Raw genomic sequence first — 14,251 nt, forward strand, 5'->3', positions numbered from 1 at the left:
ATATAAACCCCTATGTCACTAGATGGGTTGCAAACTGGCTCAAGGACAGAACCCACATGGTTAGAATTGCTGGAGCCATGTCAGACTCCAAACCAGTTACAAGTGGCACCCCACAAGGCTCAGTCCTGGGACCTCTCTTGTTTGGTATATATTTCTCGGAGGTACAGGCCAACACGGAAGGACTGTGGCTGACCAAGTTCGCAGATGACTGCAAACTGGGCGCCATAATCGACTCTCCAGCCGACACAAGCATCCTCCAAAAGGGCCTCGTAGAAACAAACAACTGGTGCCAGAGCCATGGCCTCAAGCTAAACGCCAAAAAGTGTATAGTCATACCCTTTGGCAAAAACAAAGTGCCCACAAATTACCACATAGGTGGTAATCCATTAAGTACAGAAGAAGTAATTAGGGACCTGGGGACCCAAGTTGATAGCAATCTCTCATTTGACAACCACGTGGCCAAAGTGGTTAGAAAAACATTTTATACAGCCCACCTAATCATGAAGGGATTCACATCTAGATTAGGGGAGGTCATCGTGCCTCTTTACTCATCCCTCATCAGGACCATAATTTAGTACAATGCCCCTTTTGGGATGTACCTTACCAAACACCTGCAGCAACTGGAAAGACCCCAAAAGTACCTCACCAAGAGGATCAAAGGGCTCAAACAGATGCCATATGCTGCCCGGTTAAAGAAACTCCAGCTCTACTCAGTGGCATACCGCCTTCTCAGAGGTGACCTGTGCCTGACGTATAAGGCCATGTCCAACCCGGAATTAAGGGACATGCTGCACCTCAAAAAATCCAAATCCCGTCGAGCTACACACTCGTGAGACTTGAACCTCAGCACTGAAATAAATAGGACATGCTGGAGGGACAGATTCATAACCCAGAGGCTCCCTTCACTCTGGAATAAAATCCCAGTCCAGGTTAGGCAGAGTCCCTCATTGACTCTTTTCAAGAGGAATCTTGATGAGTGGATGGGAGATCGTAGGTTTACCCCGGGTATCACTTCTGTGTCACTGTTAGACAGAGGCACAGTATACTAACCTCGGAAAAGGGCATAGCAAAATTAATTTAAAATGGGTGGCGAAAGCCAAACATACTCTGGCTAGGCTTATAAATGCCCTAGGGCAGATAGCCTAGTATGAACCTATAACCTATGTCATAGGCAGTGGGCTCAATAGAGAAGAAAATACCTTATCCTGAGTGGTTAAACAGCTGCTGTGTTAGCTGGATTCCAGAAATCTGCCCATGAGCAGTCCTCATCATCTTTACCACTTTGGGTGGCCCATCACCACAAATGCATACTCCCTCAGGAAGGGCGACACTGCAGTGAGAAGATGATCTCAGGAGTATGGGCATCCAAGGAACTCTCTTTCTCCACATTACTGTACTGAAGGTCTGGACAGTTCCTTATTCTTGTCAGGTCTTTCATGATTCCTTGCCCCAGGAGTTTTGTCCATTCAGTGTGTGAAGTGATATCTCAATACACAAGGGAGGACCCCTAGCTTATCCCCTCTGCTAGAAGACTGCAAGAGTTTGGGAAAGGGCAATGGATACTACTCACTTCAGTCTGACAAGTCCAAATCTCTGGAAAGTCCAATCAGTTGGTGAACAGGCTGACCAAATACCTGCTCATGCCATAAGAGGTTCATTTAAGTCATCAGTGGTGAGGAAACAAAGGCCAATTAGGTCATGTTTTCCAGGTGATTTTCTCTCTCTTCCAACTTCTGCTACAGTTTCAATGTCAAGCATTTGTCTGGTCCACCTAAGGTTCATTTGACTAGGACTGTAGCCTCTTGCAAAACTTCTTCATCAATAGCTTAGTTGATATGTGTTGCCACTACTTGGCCTACATCAAATATTATAAAATAGGGTTGACTTCCAGCTCTAGAGCTTCCTTTATAACCACTGTACAGTGAGATTATTCTGGCATGGGAACTCCCATGTGGAAATTATTGTGGTGCTGTCATAAAGGTTATTGAAGTTAACTTCTTTTCTATCAGATTTGAAAGTGATATGTACTTTTTTTCTACAAATGTTTTTGGCTGCTTGCCTGCTGAGCATCAATCCACACCCAAATGGACTTATGTTGTCATCTCTCTCCTTGGTGCTGGCATTGTTTTTTGTGCTTCATGGTAATGTTTAGTCTCTGCATGGAAAATACAGACCTGAAGGCTGGTGCTGATGTGGTGTACTATGAGGTAGTAGGAAGTGTTGCAGAAGCCTGGGAAAAATGGAAAGCTGAGCAGTCATAATGCCTGTGGTCTTAGTACTAGAGGGCACTGAAGTGACCCCCCCCCCCACACATCTATCACTATGTTAAGCACATATATTTAGTGTAGTTCAAATTACAAAATAAAGAGTGCTGCTAACTCAATCAGCTTTTTTTTTTTAATTTGTACAGGAAACCAGGCCACTTGACATACACATATGACTCTGAATGAGCCTAAAGGCATCAAGTATTTAAAAAGATACACAGGTTACAACTAGCCATAGAAACAGACATGAACAGATGAGGAACTGTCTTGTCTACTTATGGAGGTATGGAAAGATACCTGTAAGTAATTCATATTTTTAGTAAGCTCCCTGAGATAGAACGAAAATTAGACAGGTTTTGACTAGTATATTCTGGGAATCTTTCTGTGACTCAGACATGCTATTGTAACTGCCAAAGTACAAGTGTAGTGATTAACAGACATAAGCAATAATTCAAAAATACCACCAGATCGATTATAAATTTATTGACAGTTGCAAGATGGGACACATGAACAACATATGATTAACTGAAGGCAACCAACATATTCAAATCAAATTTGCACATATGACAGGCACACTACACTTAACAGTAAATGTTAGTGCATTAATGCTGTTTTAAGATCCATAACTTAATCTACCATGTCATGTAAAAAAATGTAGCCACTGAACAGCTAACCAATGTATGATGAATTAAGTGTTACTTTCTGCAGATTACTGTGTTTCGATTTTAAAAAAAGTATGAAATGTTTTACTGTTTAATGCACAAAATAGCATCTAAAAAGTTTCCAGTGTGTTTAACTTGCACTTGGGTAAATCCATGATTTTCTACTAGCTGCTTGTATTCCACACCATTCCTCTGCTTGCCTGGAGTCATGCTAAGGGACTGTAAGATCACTCTTAAAGGAGCTACTCTGTCTTCGTCAAGAATTATTTCTGAAATGAGTAAGCCACCACCTGCATTTCAAAGAAAAAAAAGTCAATAAACTGAATGATAGGATAACATTACTTATCTGCAAATGCAACAGAGTATGATCACCTCAACCCCCCCCCCCCCAAAAAAAAAAATAGACAGTAGCCCACTGGTTTGGTGTTTCATACAACCAAAGCCTCTACATGAAGCACTAGAAATGTGAACAGCATTTCTATTATTAATAAACAGCATATACTAACCTAAAACAATGAAACCCCCCAACTCAAGAGAAAAATGTACAAACTGAAATACACCTTTTACATATGTAGGCAATATTATTCTCGTATTAATTTTTGATTCACTTCTGCATGTTACTCTGCCACCCCATGAATGAAGCTATCTGGAAATATTAATCCATTAAACAGTACCTGCTTTACCAACCACAGAGGTATGCTTTTATGCAGTGCTGAGGGCATTCACTGACAAATTACAGAAGATCAGTAAGAACTACATTAGTGACACTAAGCAAAACTTTTTAAATGGATCACAAAAGGCCTGTGCCTCTGCTGTCTGAGAATACTGGAGAGGGGGTTGTCGCAATCAAGCTGCACAAAGGTGAATTTTTCATCCTCCTGGAGTACATGTCAAACAGTTCTCTCTTACCTAATTTTCCAGTCTAAGGAGTATATTCATGATTTGCTTGATAATTCTTTTGTGTAGGATATCAAAACTGTAACTAGTTAATATATCAGAATTAGTATAAGCTGCAGTAATGTGTGTGGTGCAGTTCCCTAAACATGAACCATGCACCAAATTACTTGAAATGCACCCAGCATCCATAAGCTCATTCAGTGATGATGGAGTTAATGGTAGATGTACTGCAGAAGAAAAAATTAAGTACATTACAAATAAGGTGTGAAGATGTGCAATGTTCTTGCTATGGAAAGAGATGACATAAATAAGGAAACAGGAAATGGCAAGAAAAGCTGGGCACAAAGTACAGAATATGCCTTAAATGATGATGAGGCTGAAAAACTTTTATTAAAAAAGAAATGATGCAGAACCTAGGAGAATAGCCTACTAATCTGTCTAAAAAACTCTCTACTGAACTCCGGACATTCTTTCTTTTATACAGTGTATGCCTCAACTAGGACTCCAAATTACATATGTATTTGTGACAGAGGGGTGTCTCTTCCTTCAAAAGCGGATAACATTTTCTACATTTTTCACTGAGAGACCAAAGCAGAGATGACAGAAAAAAATAAACTCTAGCCTTTTCTATACTCCCTATCTTTCTCACATTGCCCCTACTCAAGGCTAGTCTCTAGATCCCACCAAAGGTGAACGACTCCCACCCCACCTACTTAAGAGCTGATACTCTGGTATCTGGTCATTTTAGTTTCTCTCACAGTCAGTCTTTTTGCACATGGATAATTAATTAAACCTAAACTTCAATAATTAAACATAGGTTTCCTGTATCACTGCAGGAGGACTTTCTACCCAGCAGTGTAAACACTAGCTCTAGGTGATGGTTACTGTTTGTGTGACACCCTGAATCCATGTACAAAATGGAAAATAGGTGGCTGATGCCATTGCTACCATCACAAAGGGGATGCTCACTCTGTCAGTCAGTAAGCAGAAAAGGCCAACCTACTGTTGCTGACAGCACAGATCTGATACAGCAAACTTAACTCTATCTGCTGTAGTAAACTTTCTAGGTAGATTTTTTGGGGATAAAGAAAGAATGTGCACCACATCCTGAGACAAAGATGGGTCTCAGGTCATTACTAAAATTGTAGAAATCGTGCAGTTAACCTTAGTTTGGCAGATACAGGTGAGGCAGCCAGAAAGGATGGGAATATAGATCCTTCCTGGGATCCAATAGTTGAGGGGGGCTCCTTGATGTGAGGCTTCAGTAGGGGGAACCAGATCTGCATTGTCCAATAAGGGGCAATGGAGGGCAATGAGGATCATTGTGAATTTGCATCTGACTGCCTTCTGAATGAATTTGGACATTAAGGGAAGGCAAGAAAGTGTGTAAAAGAGCCTGGGGACTGCCCCTCTGAAGGAATCAGGGCAAAGTAGTTGCTGGACATTGTGTTGTCTGGGGAGGAGAAAAAAAATCACAGCAATGATGGGAAATGTATTTATTATACATTTGTTAACCGGGGGTGTCTGACTGAGCCGAAACGGCCCTTTTTCAGCAGAGGCCCGGGGAGAAAAGCTCCACATAGAAAAATTACAAATACATTTAGTTATTTAGACATGATCAGTATACACCCAAATTACAAAAGACATGTTTTTACAGTGGTATGCAGCACATCAACAGTTACAGTGGAGAGAACAAACAAAAAAAATATTAATTTAAAAATAAACATAATTAATAGATTTGTGGTACACAGCTGAAATTTGGAACATAGGTAGAATACATATATAGTATACAGGTACAGTAGGATTTTCTTCCAAAAAATGCTGAGAGCACCAAGAAGATACAGTAGGTCTTGGGGGGGGGGGGCTCAAGTTTAACAGAAAATACAGTTGTGTACACTTACCATAAATGTAGATGTTCGAGTGTGTTCACTGTTGCAGTCATCACATTTGGCTTATCTGTCTCCAGGTAGCCCTCAGCTGGCCTGAATACCAGAGTCTTGGATTCCTGCGTCGGATGCTGTCACTTCTTCCATGACGTCAGGGGTATAAAACATGCAGCCGATGCCATTACATCAGCTTTTCTTGCCCCAGATGTCAGGTGCCCCCACAATGGGAAGCAATTATATGTTATGCTACGCCTCCATCAAAAAGCAAATACACCAGTAAACTTAAAGACACCAAACAAGAAGGAAAGGTAGAGCCAAGAGAAGTCAGGGGGCTGGAGGGAGGGTAACCAGGACTGCAAAAGTGAATACACTCGAACATCCACATTTATGGTAAGTGTACACAACTATACTATGTTCTTTGTGTTTCACTGTTGTAGTCATCATATTTGGGTTGATTCCCAATGGTAAGGAAGGGAGGAGGAAGTTAGAGAGCATTAGGCCTAGCTATTAAGCCCTGCAAGACTGCAGTGGCAAAACCAGCTCTAGATTTAGAAAAAAATAGCCATGTGGTAATGCTTGGTGAAGCTATGTACAGAGCTCCAGGTAGCAGCTTCTAGGATGTCCCTGGTAGGGACTCCTCTGAGAAAGGCTGCAGAGGTAGCTGCAGCCCTAGTGGAATGTGATCTTATCCCCTGTGGGGTAGGTTTTCCATGGTGCTTGTTGTAGAAATGAATGCAATGGGCTATCCATTTAGAAATGGTTTGCTTTGAAATGGCCTTCCCCTCTGCTCCTGAAGCAAAGCCAACTAGCAGCTGTTCAGATTTTCTGAGAGGCTTAGTCCTGTCCAAATAAAATCTAAGTTGGCTGTGCACATCCAGAGAGTGCAGCATTCGTTCTCCTTTGTTTTGTGGATTAGGGAAAAAAGTAGGCAAATGAATGGACTGATTTAGGGCCACACTAGACACCACCCTGGGCATAAAGGAAGGATTGGTCCTGAGGGAAACCCTGTCTGCATGAAAGATAATGAAGGGCTTCACTACCACGAGGGCCTGTAATTCAGACACTCTTCTTGCTGAAGTGATGGCTAGAAGGAAGGCTGTTTTCCAAGAAAGGAATTTTAACTCTGCAGTTGCAGCTGGCTCAAAGGGAGGGAGAGTGAGCTTTTCCAATACAAAGTTAAGGTCCCAGGCTGGAGTAGGGGCTCTCCTGGGGGGGGGGGGTCCTAAATATTTGGCCCCTCTAAGGAATTGCTTTAGCAGGGAGTGAGAGAAGAGGGGTGGCTCAGTATTATAATGTACTGAAATGGCAGAGACATGAATTTTAATTGACGAGAAGGACAGGCCCTTGTGGAGCATTTCTGTTAAGTACTGAAGAATATGAGGTAAGCTGGGCACCATTGTGCCCATCTCCCGAGTCTGGCTACAGGAACAGTATCTTTTCCACATAGGATTTTCTAGTACAAGGCCTCCCTGCCTCCAGAATAACATCTAGCACCTGCTTACTGAGGGATGCTATTGGAGAGCTCAAGGAATTAGCCAGGCTGCAAGGTTCAGGGTTTGAAGCTGAGGGTGCAGAATCTTGCCTGCCTGCTGGGACAGCAGGGAAGAGGTCTGAGGCAGGTGCTATGGTTCCAGCAGTGTCATACTGCACAAGTGGGGGTACCAGTGCTGGCATGGCCAGTCTGGTGCAATCAATATTGTCCTTGGCTTGTCCTGTTTGATCTTTAGCAGAACTTTTGAGAGGAGAGGCAGAGGGGGAAAGGGCTTTCCCAGGTAAAGGACAGGGCATCCACTTTCCAAGCTTGACTGTGGGAAGTCCTTGTGCAGAATTTGTCCAATTGGTAGTTCTGAGGGGAGGCAAACATGTCTACCTCTGGAGTCCCCCATTTGTTCCTCAAGAGATTTAATATTTTTGGATCCAATTTCCATTCATGTGGGTCCATGAGATTTCTGCTTAGGTTGTCTGCCAGTGAATTTAGCTTGCCTGGCAGGAATTGAGCTTGTAGGTGTACTTGGTAGCTCAAGGCTGTGTTCCACAGAGTCAAGGTTAGTCTGCAGAGAGGGTAAGAGTGGGTTCCCCCCCTGCTTGTTTATGTACCACATAACTGTGTTGTTGTCTGTCTTTACCAATAGTTGTCCTGGAAGAATGCGGTCTTTGAAGGCTGTCAGGGAATTTTGTACAGCTAACATTTCTTTTTGGTTGATATGCAGGTGCATCTGTCTTGGGTTCCATTTGTCCTGAATGCACTGCCCTGCCAAGTGAGCCCCTCATTCATAGTCGGATGCGTCTGTTGTTAGGGTTTGGGCGGCAGGGGGTAGAGTGAAAGGGAGCCACTTGTTATGGTAGCAGGCCTCTGCCCACCAAAGGAACTCTGTCTTTATACAAGGAATGATACGAATCATTGATTCCAGATCCTGAGAATGTTGCCACCATAGGCTTTTTAGATATCATTGTAGTTTCCTCACATGCAGTCTTGCATATGGAATTAGTAGAAAGCAAGAGGCCATGAACCCCAGGGCTTGCAGAATTTTCCTTGCAGATAGCTGGGTCTTTGTGGCCAGTAGTTTGAAGTAGGTTGTCAAATAAACTTATTTCTCTGGAGTGAGGAAAGCCATCTGGGAAGTTGTGTTCAAGCATGCTCCCAGGCATACAATCTGTAGGCAGAGTAACTAGGTGAGATTTGTTTTCATTTATGGAGTACCCCCAGTGAGGTTAGAAGTTTCTTTACAAATGCCAGATGTTTTAATAGCAAGTCCTGGTTTTCTGCCTGAATTAGACAATCGTCCAAGTTTGGGTATATATGAATATTTCTCTGCCTGCAAAATGCAATGGCTGGAGCTAGACACTTTGTGAATACCCTGGGCACAGTAGATAAGCCAAAGGGAAGTGCAGAGAACTGATAGTGCATGGAGCCTGCCCTGAAGTGTAGGTATTTCCTGCAAGATTCCCTTATTGGAATGTACAGGTAAGCTTCCTTTAAGTCTAAGGTTGCCAACCAGGCATCTTTGCCTAGCATAGGAAGCAGCTGTTGAAGTGTTAGCATTTTGAATTTTGGGATTAACAGAAAGGTGTTCAGAATAGAGAGGTCCAGGATAGGACGCCAGGAGCGGTCTTTTCTGGGTACCAGGAAAAGTCTTGAAAAAAAAACTTGTCCTCTTTGTTCTGCTGGGACAGGTTGAACAGCCATGATACTTAGAAGAGAGAGAACCTGCTGTTGGGCCTCCGCCCACTGATTTGGGGGGTAGGTCTGGCCAACCGTTTGGAATTGGTAGGGTGTGGAAGTAGAATCTGTATCCTTGGGAAACTATATTCAAAACCCATTTGTCCTGGGTAATGAGTTCCCAGTTTTTTTGCATGCAAGGCGAGCTTTCCTCCTAAGGGAGCAGAGCAAGGCTTGGAAGGGTTAAGGTTAAGTCATTGTGCCATTTTTCCATAGAGGGGTGGCTTACTACTCCCTGCTTTGGAAGTGGGAGCCCCCCTCCCCACTACCTAGGCCTGTGCGTAGCCTGAGACTGTAACCTAGGTGGTCTGCTGTTCCTGGGTTTGGACTGAGAAGGCCTGGAAGAGACTGGAAAGGACCAATTCTTTGAAGGCCAATGCCTAATAAATCTGGGAGGCTGTACTTGTAGGAAATCTTTAACAGTTTGCATAGATTTAGCTTTTTCCTCCATCCTTTTGAGGACGACTTCTGCTTTGTTGCCAAACAGGTGGTCTTGGTTTAAGGGAGCATCCAGTAATTTAGCTTTAACATGATCTGGCAAGTTTTGCTCCTTAAGCCAAGCATGCCTTCTAAGTACAGACCCAGTGACAGCAGCCCTGCAAGATGCTTCTAAAGAGTCAAAACCACATTGCAAAGTACGTTTACCAACTTGTTCTGCAGAATGCATTAAATCCTGTAATTCTTTGTGTTCAGCACAGTCAGGAATCAACATCATTTTCTGTTTAAGCAGTCCTATAATATGCTGCTGGTACTTTAACATATGAAACTGGCAATTTAAAGCCCTAATGGCCAAAGTAGCAGAAGTGTATACCTTCTTACCCCATCTGTCCAAGGCCCTAGAATCTCTATCAGAAGGGGTAGGACTTTTGGCAGCAGTAGCCTTAATGCCTTTTGGTCCTTGGGAAATGGTCTCTGGATCCACAGTAGGATTCTTGAAGAGGAACTTGTGAGAGTCAGGTACTCTGTAATACCTGTCAGGTTTTCTGGGAGCTGGAGGTAAAGTGTCTGGGGAAAGGCTAGATTCCAAGAAAGCATCATCTACAATGTCCAGAACAGGAGGGATAGCTAAAGGCCTGTGTTGAGGAAGGAGTAAGAATTCCCCAAGCCTCTTTTTGGAGTCAGAGTAATCCTGGTTTTCCCAGCAGAAATGCTCCCTAAGAGTAGGCAAGGTTTCACCAAAATAAAAATCTTCTGGAGGGGAAGCAGAGGGAATGGAATCCTCTGCATCAGAATCCTCATAGGTAGATAAGGGCAAATCCTGGTAATCAGAAGGAACAGAAATATCAGATTCCTGATCAGAAGAATCAGAAGTAAAATCAGTTCTAGGTCTCTTAGAGGGGAAAGCCTGGCTTCCCCTAATTAAGATAATAAGGTCTTCAGCCATTCTAAGCATTTATTTTTTAGGCATATGGGCCTGAGCATGCGGTTTGGATGTCGGTTTTCTAGGCATGGTGCGAGTTTTAGGCCTGGATGAAGAAGATGGCATCGGTTTAAAATGCAAGTCTATAGGCCTGAATACACCCTCAGAAGCTGGTGTCTGCACAGTGGCTCCGGACCCATCCAAGGTGGAGACATCTGCAGGTTCCATAGTCGAAGAAGCATCTCGCGGCATAACGGACTCCGAATGGGTCTCAGTAGAGGCCTGTGAATCTGAAGTAGCGGGTATCAGGGGCTGCAAAAGCGCCTCACTGAGTACCGGCGGAATGGCGACTAGCTTAACGGAAGCATCGTCGGCAGTTTTGGACCTATGCGGTCTGTCTCTGTCTTTATCCTTACGTTTTTTTTGGAAGATCGGTAGTCAGATGGCTTAACGACGCCATTTCGGAGTATGGATATAGAGTACTAAAATAATCTGCTGCAAAGATAGCCCGACAATGAATAGTTTGGGGGTTGAACAAGGCACAAAACCAAACAGCGAGGGATGCCGCGGTCTGGGCCTAAGCAGGGAATGCAGTACGAATTAAAATCTTTATGAGGTATTTGCTTTCCACAGGTAAGACAATTGTTAACTTTTACTGACATCGGTTGGATCAAGAAAAAAATATCCCCAATGGAGTACTTATCTTTTTTTGAAGACTTCCATTCTGAAGCTCGAAAACGAAAATTTCAGGAGTCGGCCGACTGGCACTTGCGAACTGCTTCTGTTTTGGGCACCCCACAGCAAGAAAGACTGATGTAATGGCGTTGGCTGCATGCTTTATACCCCTGAGAACCTGACATCATGGAAGAAGAGACAGCATCTGATGCAGGAATCCAAGACTCTGGTATTCAGGCCGGCTGAGGGCTACTTGCAGGCAGATAACCCAAATGTGATGACTGCAACAGTGAAACACAAAGAACATCATAGTGGTTAAGCACTTTCGTCAATTAGTTAAAGGACTTCCTCAGAAACAAAGTATGTCACAAAGTACACTCACTTTAAAAAAGCAATTAATAAAACATTAAGCTTTTAATGACATAGTACAAAAGTAAAAGTTATAATATAAAGAACATCAGCATCACACAGCATATTAAAAACATTGTTACCGTGTGGTATTCCTCACCACCTCTTAACTTGTGTGAAAACGTTACACAATTTGTGACAGTTTCTTCATTTACTACAAATACAGATACTTTCATTTAAACCATGTGTCCCAGCAGCTTCGGCACAATTGCCAAATCATTTCATTTTGTAATAAATGGTTCTTCAAATCACCACCACATGAAGTGGCCTCCATTTTTTTTTTAATTAAAAACTTAAAACTAAAATTGGAAGATTTGATCTGATGTCTTTCCAACATACTTCTGTTATCTTGTTTAGAAGCACTATAAATATATGTTGGATAAATTCTTTTGTTTAATTAATTCTCAGTCTTTTTTTGGTTCAGAGGGTGGGGAAGAACTCCTCTGAAAGGAGTTTTTTTCTATCCAGTGTCATCCATAACAGTCTTGTATGACTTTCAACACCCAGGAGTCAGAGACAATCTTTTGCCAAAAGTGAATACTGGAGGTCATTTTTTGGGACAGATCTGAAGAGATACTGGCTTGGGCATAGGGAAAAGGATAAGGAATGCTGACACAGTCATTCTGAACTATTGTTTTGACCCTTTTTCTGAAGATACCCTTTTTTGTTGTGGTTACCCACTGATCATTTCTTTTTTGCATTTTGTCTGCCAGAAAAAAGACCAGTTTTGTTTATTTGGCTTTTTCAAGTAAGAAGGATGCCAAAAGGATTTGTATTGTGATACATGAAAAAACCCTAGAAACTCCCTGAATAAATTTCCTTCTTTCGTCATTTTATTTCAATCCAAAATTTCAGACTTTACCTCATCAATGAACTTTTGGTTACACACCCAAGTATATCTTCTCAGTACTATACAAAAGTAACTGTGACCCTAGACACAGTATCTACATACTCATTTACACTCTTCATATCATGTTTAGATATTTGTGAAAGGATAGAAACAGTTTGGTTTAAAAAGAACTTTCTTCAGAAGGAAGAGAGGAAGCTAATTTCCTCAGACTGTCATATGACAAAGCATGCATTTCCATATATACGCCTTGCAATTCAAAATTCTAAAGGTTAAAGTGGAAGAAGAAAACATTCTCTTACATATACGGTCCAAGACCTTCCTTTCTTTATCACCAGGTACACTGTTGGTATTGAGGACCAGCCTGTTGCTAGATGGAGTTTATTAGTCTGAGGTACCTTATACAATTTATCTGCCTTTTAGGGACTGACAGACGGGTACCAGTATAAGTACAAGCAACAATCCACACATCCTCCAAGGATGACAATATAGGAGGGATGGAAGCAGGATGAGATATATCCATTTGTAGTAATTCATTATATTGTCTTAGGACGGAGCATCAGTTTGCTCTCATAAAAATACCTCATTCATCCTGGAGAAAATTCCTCCGCAAGAGAAAAAAAAAAATTTCCTAAAAGTCACATAGTTGGGCTTTTAGAATCTGCTGGAGAAGAAGCCTTGTCTCTTTCCAAATCAGAATCATTAGACTCTATTTCCTCAGGAAAACCTTTACAGGGGATGCCCATTTGTTTTTTTGAAGATGGACAGTTTTCTGAGTAGGAAACAACACATATAGTTTAAAGGCTACTGCAGCAGAGAGAATAGTGAAAATCTTTTAACTGTGTCTACTTAAAGATGTATATGGTCATTCATCTGATGGACCCCATGCTTGTCTGCTTAGTATTGTTCCTTTGTTCAAATTCATAGTGTTGGCTGTGTCATCTTCTAAACAAATCTACCTGAAGGTTCACTTTCATAGAGTGTATATAGCACCAATCAATATTTGTCACTTTGTGGCCTAGTTTAAGATACACAAAGCCTTTGAACAAATATCATGTTTCCATCTGTTGATATACCACAAAGTGTTCATGCAGTCCATTAGGATCCATACAAGGGCAGGTCTGACGAGATCTAAATATCAGAAGAGCAAGTTTGATGGCACTAATTTTGAGCATACTAAAGAGAAAAGCTTGGTCCAAGTGAAACCAAAGGCCTTGTATACTGTGGTCAAGCAGATGTAGTTCCCAACTTTCATGAGAAGTGTGGGTACTGATGCAGTGGCATGAAAAAAGAAGTTATGTACTCACCACAACGTTCCACCTGAGTAGTTATACTTCATTTGTCTGCAACCTGTGGGTATACGGATCCGTATCGGATCCGAGCCGGCAACTTTTTTTCTAGCATCTGCTCCAAGCTCCGAGCTCCTCCCCTTACCCATAACGCCCTACCATCTCCTATCTTCCCTCAGATCGAGTTTGCTGCAACTAACAATATATATGCAACTCAACCCAATAACCAACCTGAAAACAGGATAAGGTCCGTGGGATGGAGGGAGGGAATGTTGTTGCAGAAAAATTAAGTATAACTACTCAGATGGAACGTTATAGTGAGTACATAACTTCTTTATCTGAAGTAGTTAACTTCATTTTATCTGCAACCTGTGGGACAGAGTCCCCAGCTACTCCGATCCTGGGAGGCCCTTATGGAAGGATATTCCTGAGCACCGCAGAGCCAAAGGATGCTCTACCCCTCAAAATCATATCCAATTTGTAATGGGAAATGAAGGTATGTGAATTGGTCCATGTCGCTGCTGCGCAAATATCGTCCAAAGGTACCCTGGATCAAAAAGCAGCAGAAGTCACCACGGACCTGGTAGAGTGAGCCTTAACTATACCAGGAGGTAATAAACATTTTGCTTTGTAAGCATGTGAAATGCAAAGAGTGATCCATCTGGCTAAAGAAACTTTAGAAATAGCTTTTCCCATAAATGCTTTGGAAAAAGAAACAAATAATTGGTCAGTCTTGCGGAAAG

The 14,251-nt window shown here is 42.2% G+C and overlaps 1 protein-coding gene across 5 annotated transcripts in view; it reads right to left on the bottom strand.

The window, feature by feature from the left end:
• Positions 1-2,731: 2,731 nt before the first annotated feature.
• Positions 2,732-14,251, bottom strand: part of ASMTL (acetylserotonin O-methyltransferase like) — a 1,454,724-nt gene continuing 1,443,204 nt past the window's right edge. For all 5 annotated transcript variants that reach the window (XM_044072474.1, XM_044072476.1, XM_044072473.1 and 2 more), the window contains one exon: positions 2,732-3,216. In XM_044072474.1, the coding sequence (XP_043928409.1) occupies positions 3,011-3,216 (206 nt within the window). In that variant the 3' untranslated portion in view covers positions 2,732-3,010. The remainder of the gene's footprint in view (positions 3,217-14,251) is intronic.

Source organism: Protopterus annectens, chromosome 5.part0 (genome assembly GCF_019279795.1).
Source record: "Protopterus annectens isolate FY-2018-M chromosome 5.part0, PAN1.0, whole genome shotgun sequence".
In the NCBI taxonomy this organism is placed as follows: Eukaryota; Metazoa; Chordata; order Ceratodontiformes; family Protopteridae; genus Protopterus; species Protopterus annectens.